The 22857-nt window shown below is 41.9% G+C and overlaps 1 protein-coding gene and 1 long non-coding RNA gene across 2 annotated transcripts in view; one reads left to right on the forward strand and one right to left on the reverse strand.

Moving 5' to 3' along the window:
* Positions 1-22857, forward strand: part of MAPK12 (mitogen-activated protein kinase 12) — a 95723-nt gene that overhangs the window by 34392 nt on the left and 38474 nt on the right. The window contains exons 2-4 of the mRNA XM_040411996.1: positions 252-381; positions 7831-7889; positions 15927-16038. Coding sequence (XP_040267930.1) covers positions 252-381; positions 7831-7889; positions 15927-16038 — 301 coding nt within the window. The remainder of the gene's footprint in view (positions 1-251; positions 382-7830; positions 7890-15926; positions 16039-22857) is intronic.
* Positions 3059-22056, reverse strand: LOC120982084. Its single transcript, XR_005774837.1, has 3 exons — positions 22046-22056; positions 3787-3791; positions 3059-3190 (listed from the first exon to the last, which is right to left on the reverse strand). It is a non-coding gene; the product is annotated as an uncharacterized LOC120982084 (long non-coding RNA).

Below are 22857 nucleotides of genomic sequence, written 5' to 3' on the forward strand. Positions count from 1 at the left end.
GGAGCCTGTGAGTCCTGCTTCCCTGCCCACACAGTGATTGACAGCGCTCCCTGTATACAAACTCATACCGTCTGAGTGTGGGCGGGTGTTAAACCGGTGCCAGGTTTTAGAAAATTTGCCAAGTACACCATGATGATTGTACTATGATAATAAATTGTGCAGAAACGAATGTGCCTAAAGAGTTCAATTTTTGTCAAATGCTTCCAGCGGTTACAAAACCGGATTTGTAATTGCAAGTGTTTATGTTACAGCTCATCCATTGACAATAGGACAGGAACAAAAGTGGCCATCAAGAAGCTTTACCGTCCTTTTCAGTCGGAACTCTTTGCAAAACGAGCATACAGGGAGCTGAGGCTTCTGAAGCACATGCAGCATGAGAATGTAAGTATCTAATTAGCTGCCTTGGCTGTGTATTCATGTGTCATGCAAATTATACACTGACAACAAGTGTGCCAGCAGCACGTAAAGCGACTTATAATGGGAACCTATAGAGATCCTCTAACATAGAAAGGTGCTCACTGGTATTTGATCACAAAGCCATGTCCTAATTTAAATATCCGGAAATGGACATACTGTATTTTTCACTTTATAAGACGCACTTAGACCTCAGATCAGGCCCCCAATCTCTATAGGACATAGAATAAGTAAATTAACTTCTCCTGCTTTGATCAGTGCGCTCTTCCTGCACTCGCCACTCCCTGGTCTTCTTCCGGACCCCGCACTGAACTGTGACCTGACCTCGCACAACGTACTGATGCTATAAGCAGTCAGAGCACATTGCATCGTCTAGAAGATGATCAATGAACGGTGAGTACAGCCAGCACTAGCAGCGCTACACTCACCGCTCCTCCTGCATACTAATGAGCACTCCCATAATGAAAGCGTTCATTAGTATTCACTTTATAAGATGCACTGCAGTTTTTTTGGTTATAAATGCGTCTTATAAATCAAAAAATACGTATGTATTTGGGATCAGGAGCTCAAAGAGGCAATTGGTCTTCCATTTGAGAGAGATGATGATTTTTTTTTTTATGTCCCAGCAATCAATTAGTTGGTGGCAGCGTCTTCATTCTTGTCCTTCTTCAATTTATAATGGTAGCCTTACTGTAATTTGTATAGTAGATGAAATGTGTTAGTATACAATATACTACATATCCCTGCACTAGGGACGCTAGTAATTTTTTGGTGACTTTATTTTTTATTTTTCTGCCCAGTAAATCACAAACTTGCAATCTTACAAAACATAGTCCTTATTGTCACTGGAACTTTTTGAATTCCCACTTTGGCAGCCATGTTTCCTCTGTATTCTTGATGTGCTCCCTCTTGCATCCTGACCCCAAATCACGCTGCCCCGAGGATCCAATTCCTGAGATGCCTGGCAACTGCGCTCATGGCGGTATGTTTATTGTGCTGCTAGATATTAGTCCTCTAAAGTGAATATCGATTGCATGGATATTTTAACGATAATTAAAGACCTTGAATCTTCGCATCAGAGTTGACTGATATTTCTTTTCTATTAATTTATTTTTTTAATACATCCAGTCTCCATGGAGACACTGACTCCATGGTATGCATCATAAAAGTAACATTCTGTAGCATCCTGCAACCTTGAAATAGAATACTGCACAAAGAAGCTGAGTTCTCTACAGCAGCACTATTATTTTGTGTGAGGTCTCGTGACAATGACTTACTATTTTTTTTTTCCAGGCATTATGGTTGTCGTGATCTGTAGAGAAGGGTGATTGCATCCTGCTACTTTGTATCTAAAGTAGCCTAAAGTTAATGAATCTGATCTTCACAATATGCCCTAAAAATAAATGTTGTTCCTCCATACATCTGACTTTTTAGCCATGAGGAAGGGTTAAAGGACTTGTTACGTGGTTGCTTTAATGGTTAAGCTACCTTGCCTTTTTTGTAAAGGTCTTAAAGGGTGTCTGTCACATCCAAAATTGGTTTCAAAATAAGAATACCTCCATGTAGGTTAGGTGCTGGTAACATATCCTTATCTATCTTGTGAGAATTTGTTTCCCTAATCCTGAGAAATTCTGTTAGTTATTTTTATGCCAATAATATTTTCAGTGCATTGTGGGCAGGGCTGCTCCGTTTGGTGCACCGTTGCCAACTCCGCCCACAGCCTTGCCTTCCTGTTCGATTGACCGTGTCTGGGAGATTTCTGAGCTAGCAGCGATGGCGCAGGAGAAGCCAGGTGCACCGAATGCAGTGGCTCCACCCACTGTGCTCCAAAAAAGCTAATCTGCATAAAAATAACATGAAGCATTTCACAGACTTTCATAAGATTTGGAAGGATTATGGTTTTGTGGCAATACTTGTTGGTGGAATACTTCTTTTGAAACTGATTTTGGAGGAGACTGAATCTCTTTAGAGGAGCTGTCACCTCTCCTAGCATGTCAGTTTCAGCAACTGCTTGCATCCCCATGTAATAATGCTGGAGCATCTATTCCTCTGGCTCCTTTATTATTCCTGCAGGAAGTTTATAAATCAATTGCCAGCAGCTACTGGGTGTTACCAGTAGTGGGTGTGTCTGACTGTGCAGGGACACACCTGCTAGGGTAACACCCAGCTGCACCTTTTACTGCAACTCAATAATAATCTTCCAGTAGAAATAACAGAGGAATGGTACAATGTAGAGTCATAAGACTAGATGCTCCAGAGTTATTACATGGGAATGCAAGTACTTACTGAAACTGACCTGTCAGGAGAGGCGACGGCTCCTCTTTAAGACTCCGCTGGCATAGATTTGAACTAACAATTACACTAGTTTCTGGCATATATGGCATAAAAGTGGCCACAGAAATGAAGTTTCAAATTATTGCGCAAATATAATGTGCCATCAATTTGTGACCTCTTTTTATGCCAAAATAGTGGTGTAAACCCTTTGATAAATTCCCCTTGGGGTCCATTCACACATCCGCAAATGGGTCTGCATCCGTTCCGCAATTTTGCGGAACGAGTGCGGACCCATTCATTCTCTATAGGGACAGAAAAGATGCAGACAGCACACAGTGTGCTGTCCACATCCGCATTTCCGTGCCGCGGCCCCACAAAAAAAAAATAGAACATGTCCTATTCTTGTCCACAATTGCGGACAAGAATAGGCAGTTCTATGAAGGGTGCCGACCGGGTGTATTCCGGATCCGCAACACACTATGGACGTGTGAATGGATCCTTACTGTGTGTGTGTGTGTGTGTGTGTGTGTGTGTGTGTAACCACTTGTGTTTCCTACATGGCATTTTTACCCTTTAGAGAAGATGTTGGCAAAAAGAAAAAAAAAAAACTTGCCCGCCCCTAGACTTTCAGCTAAAAACTAGAAATGGTGCAGAAAAGCGCCACTGCACACGTTGTGAAATATGTGCAGTTTTTCCACGTGGATTCCCATGCAGAAAATCCACAGCATAGTACAGTGCCAGCAAAGTGTATGGGATTACACAAATCCCATGTACACTTATTTAATTTTTTTCTGTGTGGAAATTGACCTGAAGGGCGGATTTCGAAATCCACAGCATGTCAATTATGTTTGTGGTTTTAGCCGCAGATTTCACCCTTTTCCGCTGGATCAACTTGCAGGATAACAGGCTGAACTGGATGGACAGATGTCTTATAAACTGTTACTATATGTTACTATAAATTGCTTATTTTAGTGTGGATATAGTGCAGGAATATACGGAAATCTGCAAGGAATTTTGTGCAGATCTTCTGCACGTTGACCTGCACCCGTGTGCAGGTAACCTATCCTGTGCCAGTCATATGGGCTGGTGTGACATCACTAGTACTACCGCAGCACATAAAGATATTCAAAATGGGCAGGTCTGGCAGTACCAGTCCTTTTTGTGGTTTTGTGTCATGCTCACCATTTATTGTACTTGTGTAACTTGGTATTGGTTAGCTATGAGAAGTTGTGCTTTTGGGTGTTTCTTTTACTTCTCCACGTACTGTTCTGGCAGCTGCAAATATGCCAACAGTAGCCTGCCCTCTGCTCATAGGGTAGCTGCCTGTGTTGAAGTCGAAGGGCAGAATGTGCCCCTAGTGAATAGAGGCCATAGCATGATAATTTCATCACTTTATTTTAAGTAGCATCAGCGTACAAATTTTTCTGTATACTATTATTTTGTGTACATGGCACACCTCTGTACATATCACCACTTTGAGAACTAATGGATCATTGAGTGCAGTTTTGGCACCTGCGTTTAAGATAATCCTGGCACGTCGGAAGGGAGAATGTAGGCTGTGTTCTGTCAAAATAGAGGCAAAAAGTGCAGCAGGCTTTCTTCCAGTGTAAAATAAGGTACACAATGATGAAAACCTGAGGTCAGTAGGATCTGTTATGTGGTGATTCGTCATTGGGATCATTTTTTTTCCTTTTTGCTTTCTTATGATGGAACAGAAAAAAAAATATTTAAATGCAATACAGACTTGAACACAGCCTTAGGCTAGATTCACACATGCAGCAGAGGTTCTAGAAAAAATACAGCTTTAGCCCACGTGCACACGAACATGGTTTGGTCCCGCATCCGAGCCTCATTCACTTGAATGGGGCCGCAAAAGATGCGGACAGCACTCTGTGTGCTGTCCGAATCCGTATGTTCGTTCCGTAGCCCCGCAAAAAAAATCTGTTTGCGGACAAGGATAGGCATTGTTACAATGGATCCGCAAAAAACAGATGCCATACGGACGCTATCCTTTTCTTTTTTTTTTTTTGAGGGCCACAAAACACAAACGTTTGTGTGCATGTAGGCTTATGCAACAGTGTTTTTGTCTGGCAGAATGCCAGGCTGGGAACCCGATTAGCCCCATTATAGTGAATAGGATCCATCCTGGCACTTGCCGGTATCCAGCATATGCCAGATCTGACAATCCCAGTTTCTATGCCGGAACAGAAAAGCAGAATTTCACTGCATATGTGAACCTAGCCTCAGTGAGTGGACGGCAGTACCATGAATGATTGCTGTATCAAACTTGAGGTTACTCAAAAAGATGGCTTAAAGGGGTTATCCGCCTTCTTGGCCTTTTTCTGACTGATGATCTGTCCTCCGGATAGGTCATCAGCATCTGATTGCCGTGTGTCCACACCCAGGGCTCCCGCTGGTCAGCTGTTTGACAAGGCCGTGGCGCTCGCAGTAACACTGCAGCCTTCTCACTGCTTCCTGTAGTTCAGTGACAATGTGACCATAGGTCACGTGGCCTAGGCGCAGCTCATCCCAATCGGCAGACAGAAAGAAGAGAAGAGGAACCGAAGATCCAAGTGCCGGATCGTGAGTTCTTCTTTAAGGAGTCTCAATGCCCTTGGTGGAAATCGTTTTGAGTTGGGTGTTAGAATGGTTTATATGTTTTGCTAGAGAGGTCAAGTGGATTCAGGGATTTATTCTGATTGTCGTACTTTTACAGTTTGGAAGGAGCTGGTTTCTGGCTGCTCTCAACCCTGCAAGATAAGAGGTTGAACTAGATGGACTTTTGTCTTGCTTCAACCTTCCTAACCATGTTACTAAGGAATGTAACATCCTCTGTTTAATGGCAGGAAGCCCGGCGAGGGAGGTCACTGCCCAACGCTGTGTAATCGATGGCACAATTATGTCCTCACATGCCTTCCTCTACCTGCTGTTCAGTGATAGGACATGTGCCGACCTCCTCTGAGACTATTGTTTGCCTGTTATTTACCCCTAAATCACAGATAAATGTACATAAAATCTGGTAAAATTTACAACAGAGCCTCAGGAAGAAGTTGTCCTCTTCTGTCATGTTCTTGAACACTGTATAGAGCTACTTCTGCTCACCATAAATTTTGCATATTGTTGGAGGAAGTGATGCCAACAAAAAAAATGATATGCCCACATAAAAGATGCAATCAGTTGTTTGGCGGGCATACTTACACTAAGTGGTGGTCTTAAATGAACATTCATTTCGTGGAACATCCAGCCCTCAATAGAGCAGTCCTATCCTTGTCTGTGGTACGGTCAAGAAGTAGGACAAGTTCTATATATATATTTTTTTTTTTTTTGCTTGGCCGCAGAACAGATATGCAGATGCAGCAGCTCAGTGTGCTGTCGACATCTCTTGCGGCCCCATTGAAGTGAATGGGTCCTCATCTGACCAGCAAAAAAAGCGGCTTGGAGTCTGACCCAAACCATAGTCGTGTGCATGAGGTCTTATCAACACCCCTTGATCAGGTTATTGTTTGGGGCGGGACCTCACCTAAGTATTACATGCGGTGTAATCAAATTATAGCTGGGCATGCTGGAGCAGTCCTCCACTTTTGCATACAGAGGGCCATCATGAGTAGGGGCCCCTCTCTGTGACATCCATATGACAATAGGACATATTGATAGGAAAGTCACCACTCCCGTTAAAGGAGGTAATTGCAGCAGTAAGGGTTCATGCACACAAACGGGTTTTCTTTCTGTGTCCGTTCCGTATTTTTTTGTTTGTTTTTTGCGAACCGTATGTGGAACCATTCATTTCTATGGGTCTGTTAAAAAAAAATTTGAAGTTACTCCATTTGCATTCCGTTTCCGTATGTCCTTTCCGCAAAAACATTGAACATGTCCTATTATTGTCATTGTCATCCGTATTTTTTGTGGATCCGTGTTTTTTTTTGTTTTTGTTTTTCCTCCAGAAATATTCCAAAATGAGGCTAAACTCATATATTGGCTAACTGCTTAATAGCCAGCCAACAGCTTTTGGCCTGTAATGCGTGTTTGGCTACGTTTCTGTAAGACGGAGCAGATCCAGAATCTGCAGTGCCCAGCCTATGTTTCCCTATCCTTGGCTGAGGGTCTGACAGTGCCCATGGGCAATGGATCTCTCTTCAGATCCTCATGAAATTAGCGGCTTCCATTGTCCATAATTGAATGTCTGAGCAGTTCTAGAAAGGAGTGAATAAAATTATAGCCTGTTATCAGAAGGAGACAGCTCAAGGATTCCCATTCTCAAGGATTTTTGGACTAGTGCTCAAAATGTATTTATTTTGTGTTCTCTATTGTGTGCGTTTGTTCATTTTCTTAAAGGGATTCTGTCACCTCTATTTACCCTATAGAGATGCGGACATGCACGGCTAGATTGCTGCTAGCATGTCCGCAATATACCTGTCCCATATCTGAGTGGTTTTATTGAGTGTAAAAAAGAATAAGTATATGTGTGTGTGTGTGTGTATATGTGTGTGTGTGTGTGTATATATATATATATATATATATATATATATATATATATATATATATATATATATATATTAGTGTAAATGAGCCCAAGGGGCTGTACTGACCGTTCTGGAGCCAAGCACCGCCTGTATCAGGAATCTCCTCCTTGCTCACGAAGTCAGAACGCCGTAATCTCGCGGTGCGCAAGCTTGCACATGCACAGTTCCTTCCCTGAGGCCGATACCAGCACAGGGAAGGAACACTATGCCGACACTGCGCATGCACGAGCTCGCACACCGCGAGATTACAGCGATCTGACTTAATGAGCAAGGAGGAGATTCCTGGATACAGGGGGGCGTGGCTGGGCTCCAGAACGGTTAGTGCAGCCCCTTGGGCTCCTTACCAGGCTCATTTACATATCTGTAAAATTATTTTTTACTCAATAAAACCACTCGGAGATATGGGACAGGTATATTTCAGACATGCTAGCAGCAATCTAGCCGTGCATGTCCGCATCTCTATAGGGTAGAAAGAGGTGACAGAATCCCTTTTAAGCAAAAATTTGGCTAACCATTTGTTTCTTTACCACATTTTGTCTTAATATGTTACATCTTTCCCTCATTTTGTAGTAAAACATAATTGCTCAAATAATCTTTTTTTACTTGTACCAATGTCTTGCAGGTTATTGGCCTACTAGATGTATTTACTCCTGACTTGTCCCTGGAAAAATTCACTGACTTGTAAGTTGTCCCATTTTGTACCTGACGATTCCTCTAGTTTTCAGTTAGTAGGGAGGAGACCCCTGCACGCTTTGTATAAACGCCCTGCATGTGAATGTGTGTGTTGCGGTGTGACGTGTTAGATTGTGTGCCTCTCTGATGTCTTACCGATGGCCGTGAAATGTCAGCATTTGCAATCCCTTTTGGCTGCATACTTAACATATTTTCAGTTAGGCCCTACAGTGATCCTCCTTTTCAGAAGCAAGTTGTGACAGGTTGTAAGATCTACTGAAACACTGGATACTGGTAAATAGTCTTGCATTTTCCAACTTCTATCATATTTGCTCCTTGACTGTGATTTGACTGTTTTATATCAAGGGGATGCTAGTTTGGTCATGAGATGTGTCAGCTCTTTATCACTGGAAAAGTTTAAACTTACTTAAAACGTAACTTTTATATTTATTTCTTAAAATAAGTCCCATAAAAATAATTCATAAAATTGACTGCAAAGGTAATCTGGAAAGTCATTTAAAGAGTACGAACTGCATTAAGTAAATAGCAAATGCAACTTTTTATGCTACATTTGTAGCCACTCGCGGTTTTGATGCTGGTTGAGTCCAGGATAATGTGGTGGCTCAGCTCTCCAAATTGTCCAGGTTTTAAAACCTCTTATCAGGGGCGGCATAGAGTAAAAACTTAATTTATTCTCCCTAATCTAAAGGAAGAGACCGCATGATGCAAGTAATAGAGAATAACTGTGAGACTTCATATTCTGCCTAGTAAACAGGAAGCATATACTAATTACTAGACTGATCCTCAGAGGGCAGACATGTCTGTAGTATATACTACTACGTGTAAATTGGAAGTCAGCCATACAATTAGAATGATGATTGCAGAACCCATGTAAAAACCAATGCCGTTCGCAGAAGTTATAGGGACCCATAGCAAAATTTGGAATCCCCCCCCCCCCCCACCCAAAATAAATAAAAATGAATGTTTCCTAATTAGGTGTGTTTGGATCTGCTCTTTTCTGTCCCTTTTCAAAGGCTTTCTTTGTATTCTGTGACTCTGAAAATGCAACATTTGGGTTAAATGCCATACTTTTTCTATGTATTTATGCCATAGAATTGCAGTAAATACACCCAGTGAGCGTCATATCCCACTGTAAATGATAAAGCTATGGAAGTCTGGAGTCACCACTAGGGGGAGCTCAGTACATATGAGTTTATGCAGTGATAAGAGCTGTAGAAATCTTTTTGCAGTGAGCTCCCCCTAGTGGTGGCTGCATCTAATTCACTTGATGTCTAAAAGCTGTGAAAGTTACTCAGTGTCTCTCCCCTTCCCTCATGGGCACTGTTGCGGTCACCTGGTCTGCCTCCATGCAAGGCACCCCACTGGTTATAATAATGGTCTTATTGGTAAAATAGTATGGCCAGGTTGCAAGCTTTTTAAAAACCCTGCTCACCACATCTGGGACTGCTTTTGGCCACATGTAGACACTGAAATGTACCCCCAACTCCACTCCTCAGGTGAAAGGAAAGTGAAGTGGCTTGGCAGATCCTACACTACCACCATTTGTAGTGTACTTAGCTGTTCGTCTGATGCCAACACAAAGAAGTATCAAAGTGATCTTAAGGCAGGCACAATTTCCATCTGCAAACAAGGACATACCTGGATGTCTGGGAGCGTCAAATTTTCTTCCCAGACCCAGTCATTTGAATAAATGAATAGAGCATACTGCAAGTTTCTTATCTATAACCAATAGCATCATTTACTTTAATGGGTTGTGTTCTATACAGGTGCAGTCCGAATACCACGTGGCTGGTATTGTCTGAATCAGGCATAAGGGAGTGGGAGTGTATATGTCAGCAAATATTTTTATGTATTTAACATGTTTTTACAATGGATTACTTTTGGGCTATTCTAGTATATTTTTTTTTTGTCGCTTTTCAGTAAATTTCACTTTGATGTGAATAATTTGAGGGGTAAGGCAAAACTATCTGGCCATGCCCATTCATGGCCACACAATCAGTCTCCGGCCAGACCATTTGGCCTTACCCATAAAGGGGTTGTACCATGTATTTCAGTTATTCTCTACCCACAGGATAGGGGATAACTAACTGATCGCGGCCAATCCAACCGCTGAAACCTTCACCAATCCCGAGAACAGGGTTCCCATGGTCCCATCCTTATGGAGTGGCAGGTTAAGCATGTGCCCTGCCGCTCCGTGCATTGTGTATGCCAGGACTGTCAGAAATAGCGAAGTACAGGCAGTCCCATAGAGAATGAATGGAGCTGCAGGGTGCATAATATATACCAGTATATCATTCATAACATGTATTCAGTCCCAGATCACAGACCTCCCACCAAAAAAAACTTTTTATCTTGTCCGTGTTTGATCAAAAAGGAGTTCACTGGAAATAATGATATACCTCTACCATGGGGGCAGTACTGGGGTCCTGGGTTCGAATCCGATCAGGGACAACATCTGCATGGAGTTTGTATGTTCTGGTGTTTGTGTGGGCTTCCTCCCACACTCTTAAAGGGCTTCTGTCACCCCACAAAAGTCATATTTTTTTTTTTTTTTGGATAGTTACATTCCTTATAGCGCGATATAGGAGAATATAATCTTGTCACTTACTTTCATGCGGCAGTTTCTTTAGAAAACAAAGTTTTATAATATGTAAATCCGGTCTCTACCAGCAAGTAGGGCGTCTACTTGCTGGTAGCCGCAGCAGAAAACCGCCCCCTCGCCGTGTTGATTGACAGGGCCAGCCGTGATCTCCTCCTCCGGCCGGCCCTGTCAGTATTTCAAAAATCGCGCGCCTCTGTTCATTCGGCGCAGGCGCTCTGAGATGAGGAGGCTCGTCTCCTCAGAACTCCCTCAGTGCGCCTGCGCCGATGACGTCTTCTCTTTCGGTGATGTCATCGGCGCAGGCGCACTGAGGGAGTTCTGAGGAGACGAGCCTCCTCATCTCAGAGCGCCTGCGCCGAATGAACAGAGGCGCGCGATTTTTGAAATACTGACCCGGCCGGAGGAGGAGATCACGGCTGGCCCTGTCAATCAACACGGCGAGGGGGCGGTTTTCTGCTGCGGCTACCAGCAAGTAGACGCCCTACTTGCTGGTAGAGCCCTCATTTACATATTATACAACTTCGTTTTCTAAAGAAACGGCCGCATGAAAGTAAGTGATAAGATTATATTCTCCTATATCGCGCTATAAGGAATGTAACTATCCAAAAAAAAAAATATGACTTTTGTGGGGTGACAGAAGCCCTTTAAAAATATGCAAATTGGCTACAATTTTCGCTACAAAATTGCACCTAGTGTGCATTGTGTGTTGGGGTCAAGCGCCTTTATGGCAGCCACTGACTTCCCAGGTAGTTGCCCCAGCCACACAGCTATCCCTGCACTTTAATTCCCTGTGAGAAAAGTGCATTACAAGTGTTTGTCGGTCATTATGCCTAATGCTTTGCCTAGTGTGATTGTTTTATGACTTTTGTGAAATGGGTTGCGCCTTGTTACATCGCAGCAAGTCAATTATTCTGTATATGCAAGTATGTAATGTGTGGTTTGTTTCTGTCTCTACATGTTTTTTTTCTATAGTACAAGATTATATACAGTACAGACCAAAAGTTTGGACACACCTTCTCATTCAAAGAGTTTTCTTTATTTTCATGACTATGAAAATTGTAGATTCACACTGAAGGCATCAAAACTATGAATTAACACATGTGGAATTATATACATAACAAACAAGTGTGAAACAACTGAAAATATGTCATATTCTAGGTTCTTCAAAGTAGCCACCTTTTGCTTTGATTACTGCTTTGCACACTCTTGGCATTCTCTTGATGAGCTTCAAGAGGTAGTCCCCTGAAATGGTTTTCACTTCACAGGTGTGCCCTGTCAGGTTTAATAAGTGGGATTTCTTGCCTTATAAATAGGGTTGGGACCATCAGTGGCGTTGAGGAGAAGTCAGGTGGATACACAGCTGATAGTCCTACTGAATAGACTGTTAGAATTGGTATTATGGCAAGAAAAAAGCAGCTAAGTAAAGAAAAACGAGTGGCCATCATTACTTTAAGAAATGAAGGTCAGTCAGTCAGCCGAAAAATTGGGAAGACTTTGAAAGTAAGGGCTATTTGACCATGAAGGAGAGTGATGGGGTGCTGCGCCAGATGACCTGGCCTCCACAGTCACCGGACCTGAACCCAATCGAGATGGTTTGGGGTGAGCTGGACCGCAGAGTGAAGGCAAAAGGGCCAACAAGTGCTAAGCATCTCTGGGAACTCCTTCAAGACTGTTGGAAGACCATTTCAGGGGACTACCTTTTGAAGCTCATCAAGAGAATGCCAAGAGTGTGCAAAGCAGTAATCAAAGCAAAAGGTGGCTACTTTGAAGAACCTAGAATGACATATTTTCAGTTGTTTCACACTTGTTTGTTATGTATATAATTCCACATGTGTTAATTCATAGTTTTGATGCCTTCATAGTCATGAAAATAAAGAAAACTCTTTGAATGAGAAGGTGTGTCCAAACTTTTGGTCTGTAATATATATATATATATATATATATATATATATAAATATATATATATATATATTTAATTATTATTTTGAGAAAGGCTCATGTATGAGCCGAAACGTCGCTCTTTGCCACTTTATGGGTGAATAAAACACTGACTTATTGAAGAGTCTTCTGGAGTGCAGTCCGATTTTTGTTCTATACAAGTGGGTAAGGCCCTATTGCCATACTTGGACCTTGCACCCGCCTTTTTTCTTTTTTTTTTTTTTCTTTTTGAATGGTGCTGCCAATGGTTTTTTCATAGATAGATATAATCTCTACCCATAAAAAATCAGGCAGCACTCCCTTGGAAGTTGAAAAGATGGGTGCCAGCGGTAATCCCTCGATTCAGGATGATGAACAAACAATAAAATTTCGCAGCACTCCTTGAAAGATGAAAAAATGTGCTATTTATTCACACATGTTCTGTAGCAACGTTTCGGTTCTCTCTCAGAACCTTTTTCAAGCCAAGTATATATGTATATGTATTTACAGAAAAGCACAGTAAATTGTACAATCAAAATTGTATGCTTTGGGTATTACTTGTTTACTAAAACGTAAAGGGGGTAGTCCGAGATAATAAACCTTGGACAAGCCCTAAAATAGATCAAAGGGCCATTGCAGTTGTGTAAAGTTATCCCCTATGCACAGGATAGGGGAATGACTATTTGATCAGTGGGCGTCCTACACTTGTACCCGTGAAGCTCTCTGAAATGAATGGTGTGGCTGGTTGGGCGTGTGTGCAGCCCCTCCATCATTTTTTGTGGGAGTTCTTGAAATAGCAGAGTGCTATACTCTTATCTCCAGAACTCCTGTAGAAATTAATGGAGCTGCTGTGCGCATGCCCAACCAGCCACTCCATTCATTTTGGCGGGTCTCCATGGGATACAGAGTTACTGTTATCGTAATCAGGGGGTCCCAGCAGTAAGACCCCCACAAATCTAATAGTTAGGGGATAACTTTACATAACCAGAATACCCCTTGAAAATAAATTGCGTTATACTAGCCACTACTGTATCTACAGCGCTGTTCTCCCGCTCCCTCCTGTCACCAGTGCTGGTTGTAATAAAACAGTGGCAGGAGAACCAGAACAGCACCAAGAATATCGCTGGAGAAAGGGGTGGTCAGTATAGCATAGCACCATTTTGGGGCTTGTCTGAGGTTTCCAATTATTGCGGACTACCCTTTTAATCAGTGTGTAATCAAAAGTTTTTGACAGGAGGGGAGTGATCAGCTGTATCAAGGGCAGAGAAGTTACATTTGACTTTGAAAGGTGGAGTTGGAAACCAGATTGGAGCTGGTCAACAAGGGAGTGGTATGAGAGGTGTGAGGAAAGTTCTAGGTGGACATGTTTTAAGGAGTTTTGATCTAAACTTGAGTAGTGTGCAATAGCTGGACAAGGAAGATGGGATGAGGAATGGCTTCTTGAGGATGGGTGCAGTGATTGCAAGTTTAAAAGAAAAAGGGAAGACACCAGTGGGTAAGTGAGACGTTGAAGAGATGGCATAGGGTTTAGATAAACACAGTAGTAAAGACCCCATACGAATTAGACTATGTTCAGTCAGACCCACTATTTTTAGTAGGACTGGTTGACAATCTAATATCTTGGAGCTTCCTGAATTTCATCTCCGTCATTTGGTTCTCCTGGGGAGATATGACACTGCCAGCAGTTTCTGGCAGCAGCTTTCTCCGATGTATGTATTAGTTGGGAGAGAGACAGCCATCAATGGTGTATGGGCACCTTACAGGGAATCTGTCACAAGTTTTATGGTGTCCTGACAAAAGACAACATAAACTAGTGACCGATCCCCTTAGCAAAATTCTAGGTCACTTTCTTTAATTGTCTCAGCCATTCTACTAAAATGTTGTATTGGACATCTCCAGCGCATGCCAATGAGTCCTGAATATTCATGAGCCTCTAATTTTCCCTACCCCCTGCTGTCAATCAGTGGCAGGGGGCGGAGAAATCCAGAAGCTCATGAATATCAGGACTCGTTGGCATGCACTGGAGCTGTTAGAACCTAGCAGCATAAGACCAGTGACACATTCCCTTTAAGTATTGTATATTATAAGATGGGCTGGCACTCTAACATGGATATACTGTAAAAAAAACACTTATTGGGGTCATTCAAAATCTAATACATATCTAAAACATACATCTAAAACCTACGTCTAAAATAATGTACAGACTAAAAACATGTACATAGGTGTATGTACCAAGAGGGTTTCTGCTGTAGGTGCATGATATGGGTCGCAGAATCACTCTGTACATATGGTATATCTACAGTGTATCCATGTGATTTACCTATCTTAGAGTGCCAGTCCATCTTATAATATACAATACTTACCATTGAAAGGGTGATTCAATTGGACTACACAAATCCTTGGACATGGAAGAGTGAGCCATTGCCTTATTTCAACATTCCCTTTAAGGTCTCATGCACATGACCGTTGTGTGCATTCGCGTCCATTCCGTCATTTTTCACAGTTTAGCTGAGGTCCCATTAATTTCTATTGAGCTGTGAAAAAAAAATGATAGTCCTCCGTTTTTTTTTTTCTCCGCGTCCGTCAAAAAAATATAACCTGTCCTATTCTTGTCAGTGGAAAACTGAGGACGGACCCATTTAAGTCAATGGGTCCGTCAAAAAAAATTGTTGCACAACTGGTATGTCGTCCGTGTCCGTTTTTTTTCTAGAAGACCTTGGTGCAATAAAATGACACTTTTCTTGAACCTTCCTTTTTTTTCCTGTCAGAAAAAAAAAAAGGAAGACACAAGGAAACACAACTGAAGCAAAATCGGACACTGACCACTGAAGCCAAATTACTCGTCGTGTGCATGAGGCCTAAGGTTGAAGATAAAGTAGGATGGGAATAGGTCAAACGCGCAGGTAGTTGTAGGAGAGTAGGTTGGACAGCTAGGGGGAAGAGCACTGACTAGTTGTATAAAAGGGTTACAGGTACCACAGGTTGAAGTCTTTAATGTTGTTGATCTTGGTTTTGAAAATCTGAGGCCAAGTCCTCAGCTGAGAAGAGAGATGGGGGGGAGGGGGGGTACACCTGGGAACAGAGTAGGGAGATAAAGGTTTGGGGTTGTGGAACAGAGGAGATATCAGATTATTGTAGAGGTACAGTAGGTGAGTGCAGACTTAAAATGTAAAAGTTAGAATTTTCCTCTGGTTTCCATATTTCTACTGTTTGTGTTTTTAGAAGGATCATCATCACGTGTCCATGTCTTTATTATGTGCTATATGAATTGTATTGTTATAAAAACTGTGTTGTGGACGTTATGTAATGTGTCTTCAGGTCTACATTATTCTGTCCTCTCCTGTTTCCGGTGTGCTATATGCCTGTATTTGTAATTCTAGTAATAGCTACTGACAATAAAAATCTACACATTTAATTCAGACAATAAATGTGACCATGTTTCTTGCTTGACCGTGGCACAAGTGGTCGTAAGTTCTCACATAATGTCTGATTTTTGTTTTTAACAGTTATCTGGTTATGCCTTTCATGGGCACAGACTTGGGCAAGATAATGAAACACGAGAAACTGTCAGAAGATAGAATTCAGTTTCTAGTATATCAGATCTTGAGAGGTTTAAAGGTTGGTACGTTTACTCAGATTTCATAAAAGTAAAAAATACCTGTAAGTTTAAGATGTGTGTCCAGATTATGGCCTTGTCTGCTTAGGGCAAGTAAATATTCGAAAGCTAGTAGTAGTAACTGATCGTATTCCAGGGGCCAGGCAAGCACTGATACAAGAAATGCACTGTCTATTGATATTTATGGTACTAGGAACATTAAACTGGCATCTGGGCTGTTCATATTCATTCTAAAAATGTACAGTCTTGAGTCAACTCCCATTATATCAGTGTTGTACATGTAGGTTGAAATTGATATAAATGGCTTGAGTGCTTGTTGATATCTTCTCCGCTGCTATAATCTGAGTGGAGTATATTTTCTTGCTTTGTAGATGCTTTTCTTATATTGAAAAGAACCATAAGTGATATCGTGCCATAAAGCAACATTTTATCCATAGCTGCAGTCACATCTCTTCTCGTTGATTTCCAGCATCCCCAACTTCTTCATTGTCTAATTGGGTTTGTTTCTGATCATTTGCATTCTGATTGAAGCTGGCCATACACATTAGTTAAGTATTGGATGAACCCACCGATTTCGGTGGGGCTAACAAGTTAGTATATGGAGGCCTCCAGAGTCTTCATTGACAGCAGATGTTTGAAGACGGGGCAATTGGCTTTCAACATGTCTGATCCTTTTGTTCTTGAGGACCTAAACTACTGCCAAGAGAGGTCTGTAATACAGTAACTCCACTCGTCGGCTAAATGAGGCCAACCGGTATCTTGTGTGTGCCCAGCTTTAGTCTCTGCATTAGTTAGAGCAGTAGCCTTAAAGGGGTTGTCACTTCAGCAAATAGCATTTATCTAGTACACTATAGAAAAAAGCACCAGCCTATGTGAGCTCCCATAGTCCTAGCCACCAGAGAGACCAGCACTTTTTTTCTATAGTGTTGAAGCATGGCCACTAGTGATGAGTAAAGTCGGCTTCGGATCCTAGAGCCAAAGTCGCTTTGCAGTTTAATGCTGTACGTAGATCCATCTCCTTACAGCCTCCGGCGAGGCGAAGTCTGTTATTCCCGAAGTCTTGCAGGGTACCAATCTGAACTCTGCTTCAGTTCCAATTGGTACCTTGCTCATCCCTAATGGCCACCACTGCTGGATTGTAGGGTATCGTAACCATGGAGAATCACAATACATTAGTAAGTGGCTTGTATTAACTTTCTCTACATGAAAAATGCCACTTGCTAAAGTGACACATCCCCCTTTTAAGAGTTTTTACAAGATTAATAAAAAAAATTATGAAAATCAAGCAACAAACGTCGAACCAGTCCTGTACACCACACGGACCCAGAGATCTCCCCATTCGTTTTTCCAATTGCTCTTCTTGAATTATTTCAAGCTGGCGGTTTAGGGGGCTTGTACTTTTTCAGGGGCTGTGTCCTTTCTACTGCAGCTAGTGGCAGTTGAAGGGTGGAAATGAGCATGTGCTTCCATCTCAATCAGACGGACAGAGATTGGAAAAAGACAAAACAGCAGGTGGCGCTATACAGATACTTTTTTTTTTTATTGAATAACTCACTGGCTATACTAAATTTTCCATTAAATGTAATTACAAAAGTTTTCAGATCCAGGTGCTGGTTTGAAAAATGTTGAATATTTTTTCGTCAGACAACCCTTTTAAGTAGATAGAAAAAAAAAATCTGAGCATGCTGGACAGCAAAGAACATTGTATTACAGGCGCCTAGCCAATGTATCTGGTAATCCTGACAGACCCTGGGGAAGATCTTTTTGTTCCCATGTAAATCTGAGTAATTCGACACAAAAAAAATCCTCAATGCAATGCATTTTTTGCCTCGAGGATTCATTTGTTCCATGTGACCACAGAGCGGGAGCGAAGCGCTTGTTATTACACACCGCTCCGTGGTCACCTGCCGGCCGGCACCGTGCTGCACTTTACTGTATCCTGACACACGTAAGCGTGCACTATGACCTGATGTTGTGTGACGTCGGGACGACCGTGCAGCGTGCAGAGAAGATGGAGGAGCGGTGCCCCTACAGGAAAGGTAAGTTCTGGGGACATGGCTAGGAGGGGGAGATAGTGGCACGGGGGGCTGATGAGTTTTATAAAGAAATATTTTCTTTTAATTCGTTTTTTTTGTTATTAGAATACTCGATTGATCGTTGGATTAATTGATATAATACTAGATTACAAAAATAGTTGATAGCTGCAGCCCTATTGCCCAAACATGTATAAGAATCAATATTTGGAACTGCCCAATAATTGTTCAGCAGGCCATCATAACCAGCTTGTATACCTTAGTGAAGCCATAAGGTGGCACAGTAGGTGCCTTGCCCGGCGCTAGAGATCTTCTGCAATTACTATTGGCTATGTAATGTATTCACTGTAGCATAAAGATCTATGTTTCTATGCCAAAATCAAAGGTGGCAACAGAGTGGTGCTATGTATGGATTGTAGATGAGACGGATGTTTGTTTTTGGCAGGAAGGAATCTAGTCCCCCAACAGTATCCCCGTCTTCCTATTTCAGAAAAGAAGACTTTAATGGTAATTGCACCAATTATCTAGTAATGCTGACTAGCACTGGGGAATAGGCAGATACCATCCAACCCCTAAAATGCCTCCCCATACGCCCGGGCCCATCACACAGGTTGTACTTACCTGGCTCCCCGTCACCCGTATCTCTTCTCATACCAGCACGGGTGACGTTAGTGAGGCTTGTTCCTGCTATTGGCTGTTCCCCCACCCCCCGGTCACCAGATGTGTTGATCCGTGCGACGGGGAGAATCAGCGGCGGCCGTACCAGTATTGTAAGCGATGCGGGTGCCGGGGAGCCAGCTAAGTACAAGCTGTGTGAAGGGCCTGGGCTTATGGGGAGGCAATTTAGGGGTTGATAACCCCTTTAATCTCTTGACTTTGGGGCTCTGGGGTGCCGGTGGTACATCATTGGACATTTCACCCATGTTTTACAGAAGCAAGTCTGTAGGAAGTACAGTGACCTGAATATTGCACCTTTTAAGGGTTAACCGCTAATCCAGCACCAGTAGCACGGTGCACTGGAAAAAATTCCAGTAGTATTGCTTAATAGCAATATGCCTTAGGGTGCAGAATACGTAGACATCCCTGGCACCATGTGTAGATGGACCAAAAGGAAAAACAAGTTTTATTCTGGAAAAATTAAATTAGAATTGCGCAGCTAATGTCCGTGACTGGCTTTATTGCATTAGTTGAACAGTTTGTTGTGTAAGAAACTCAAGAAATAAGCTGGAGATTAACCTATCCCACACTATACACATGACATGCGAATGAGAGTGCTACATGACCTGCTATCATAAACCCGAATTTTAATTTTTTTTACGCAGATCTATGATATTCCTGATAGAGGATGTGCCTAATTTATGATGAGGCACATCTTCTGGCAGTCCAAGCGCCTAGACAAATGCAAGGTGTTTCAAAGGCTTATGCGTTTAATTATATCATAAGGTATACACTCTCAGGACGTGTTTCGGCCCATCCCGTTTTCATCAGCTTTGAGCTGCTGTAGATTTAAGTCCTCTTTTATGCCAGAAAACTGGCATAAAAGAAGAGAATATCGATGAGTCTGCTAGTCGCTCTCTGCCGTCATCACGCAACTTCTTTTAGGGAAAGTGGTGAGGGTGGCATAGAAATGTCAATTTCAGTGCGATGGCATTTAAAGTCACAAACGCAAGGTTGCTTCTTTTTTAGAATGATAAATTCCACCCATAGTGCTGAAAATATGATGAAATTGAAAGTCATTGTTTTCACTATACGTCCCTTGATTGACATGTTCACTGCTGACCACGTCATGATCAAAGGGGTAACATACCTCTGATCGAGTTAAAGAAAACACAATGCAACAGCAAACATAGAATATATGAAATAATGCTACATACTCTATATAAAATGATTAGTAAATATGTTTTGATCAAAATCATTTGTGCCCATTCACTACGGCGAGGTGACCTTATTCTGGGTGGATACCAACTCTATATGATACCCCTCTGTGCCAACCTGCCTGCTAAAGGTGTTGTCTCACTTAAGCAAATGGAATTTATCATGTAGAGAAAGTTAATACAAATCACTTACTTATGTATTGTTATTATCCATATTGCCTCCTTTGCTGACTGGATTCATTTTTCCATCACATAATACACAATAATACATAATTTGCTCATTTCCATAGTTACAGACCACCCTGCAATCGATCAGTGGTGGCTGTGCTTGCACACGCATTTCCCTATTGTGTGCAAGCATGACTAGTGTATAATGTGACGGGAAAATTAATCCACCCAGCAAAGGAAGCAATATGGACAATCACAAGACATTAGTAAGTGCCTTGTATTAACTTTCTCTACATGAGAAATGACATTTGATGAAGTGACAGTCCCATCATCCCGTGAATTCAGGGAGAGCAGGCTACAGCTATACTGCACTAATTAGAACCAGCCTCTGGAAATGATGGGTTTGTTAGGAGTGCACAACCACAGTAGATACAGACACGCCTTCAAAAGCATACTGCAAAAACAAAAGACAAAGTTAGTCAGCACAAATGAAGTGAATGCACACGTGCGCATCGCCATAGCAGAAAATACAAAAGTAAAAGCAAACACAATGCAACAGCACTCTGCAGGCATATAATATATGCACTAATGCTTCCTTCACTATGTAAATGAATATCAGGTACTTGGCAAATGTATTTTGAGCTACAAAAAGAGCACCCTACAGCTATATCAATAAAAAATAAATGCATAAGTAATGGCTGTTTGAAACGTTGGAGTACACCAAAAAAATTCTTTGCTTCTTGAAAGCAAAAATTGGCCTGATTTTCCCCATTATAGAGGAGCTGTCACCTCCTGACCTGTCAGTTTTAGTAACTACTTGCATTCCCCATTGTATTGTAAGGGTATTTTTAAGTGACTGATTGGGTCTCCCCTTTAATTCTGTTTAATACTCTGTGTAATAGTTTATAAGTTTCCCTTGTAATGAAGTGGGTTAGAGATAGTACCCATCCCCCATTGTGCTGATGAGACCTCATTCCTGAGTGATCTCAGAGACATGTGTGATGCACACTGGAGGTGGGGCTAACAGGTTAAAACTCTGCTACCCACCTTCACTCGGAAGACTCCACCAGGCCTCCATTCTAGGTAGCATGCGAGTATGATTGCCCTATCTCTCTTGTACACCCTGGGGTGTCGGTCATGTGTTATAACAGGGTAGACGGCCATGGGTTATAGCATGATCAACGGAGTCTCCACCCCATTTAGGCTAGTGAGGTTTATTTACTTTTCATTATTCTGTATGTGATTTATTTGTGTTATTGTATCTTTAATCACTTAGTAAATATATTTATTCACGTAGCCTGCGTAAGCTTATTCATTCTCAACTCTTTCTAATTCACTTTACGTTACACCCATGTAATAACCATTCTGGAGCATCATACTTGTTAAATCAAATCGTTTTTATAAAAAAAAATCTGAATAAGTACATTTATAGATCCATCATAAGTACATTTATGTAAATGGGTAAAATTTTTATTTGGGTACATTAATAAACAATCTTGAACATACAAGAATGAAGAACCCTACCCCCCCCCCCCCCCCCTCCCCTAACTTGCACCATGCCATATTGTCAATTTCTATCTCTCTATCTCCTTGCAACAGGCCCAGCACACATCAGTGGTTCGGCTGGTAGTCTGATCTCAAATGGCCTATGGCAGTGCATTCCCAAAACATGTGTAATATATGTCCCCCTGGAATATTGCATTTGGGGCAGTTAGATGTGCCACGTACACCTATGTTATGTAGGAACTCAGGTGTTCTGTATACCCTATGTATCAGGTATAATTGTGAAAGTCTGCGTTTCACAGAGCGATAGCAAGGGGCTCTTAGACAATATGTCAGACCACTGTACATCATCTAGGGGGCTAACCTTCAAAGGAAAGTGATCTTGATAAAATGAAAGTAACCTGGAGCATCATACTAATATATAAAGGAACTGACTGCAACGACTGACTTTGATTGGCTGAAGAGGTTATGATGTCACCACTTGATCCAATCGGCATCAATTTGAAGCAGACAATGTATAGTTGCTAAGAGTAACTGCTGAGACAGGGTTTATCAGCCTATCTTTCATCTCCCTGCATGGATAATTCTGATAAATGTGCTGATTTACATGTAAACTATTTAGTGGAGCAGGTTTCTCAAAACTTTTGCCCATAGCAACCGGACATCACAGGACAGCTTTCATATCGCCAGAAAGTGGACACTCCCAGCGAGTTGCTTTGCACTTCCTCTAAGGAGTGGGGGGTCTATTGCTATCAGGAGGTCCCTGTGTGTATACAGTCAGTATAATATAAGGGGGGGGGGGGCGCAAATAAATAAACTATAAACAAAAAAATATCCAACTATGAAGCAACAAGTGGAAGGAGTGTACTTCTGCTCTGGGCCGATTATCACTCCACAAATGCTTGCACATTTTACAGTTTACTGTATCATGAAAAAATGAAAAATTATCAACAGTTTTTTTTTTTAGAGGCTATTGTATTTTTTGCACAATGGGCATACAGGGGACAGAGTGGTGGCATACCTAGGGTGCATTTTCTAGATGTAGATTTTTTTTTCACACAATGGGCTTTATTGCTAGTCATTTCATATAATTATATGTTGTGCCATTTCTCTATTAGGGCTAATGCACCTGAACTTCTTTTTGGTCATCATCCAATCCACATTTTTTGCGGATCTGATGCAGACCCATTCACTTCAATGGGGTCGCAAAAGATGCAGGCAGCACATGGGTGTCTGTATGCCT

The sequence above is a fragment of the Bufo bufo genome, chromosome 1 (genome assembly GCF_905171765.1).
Source record: "Bufo bufo chromosome 1, aBufBuf1.1, whole genome shotgun sequence".
Classification (NCBI taxonomy): Eukaryota; Metazoa; Chordata; class Amphibia; order Anura; family Bufonidae; genus Bufo; species Bufo bufo.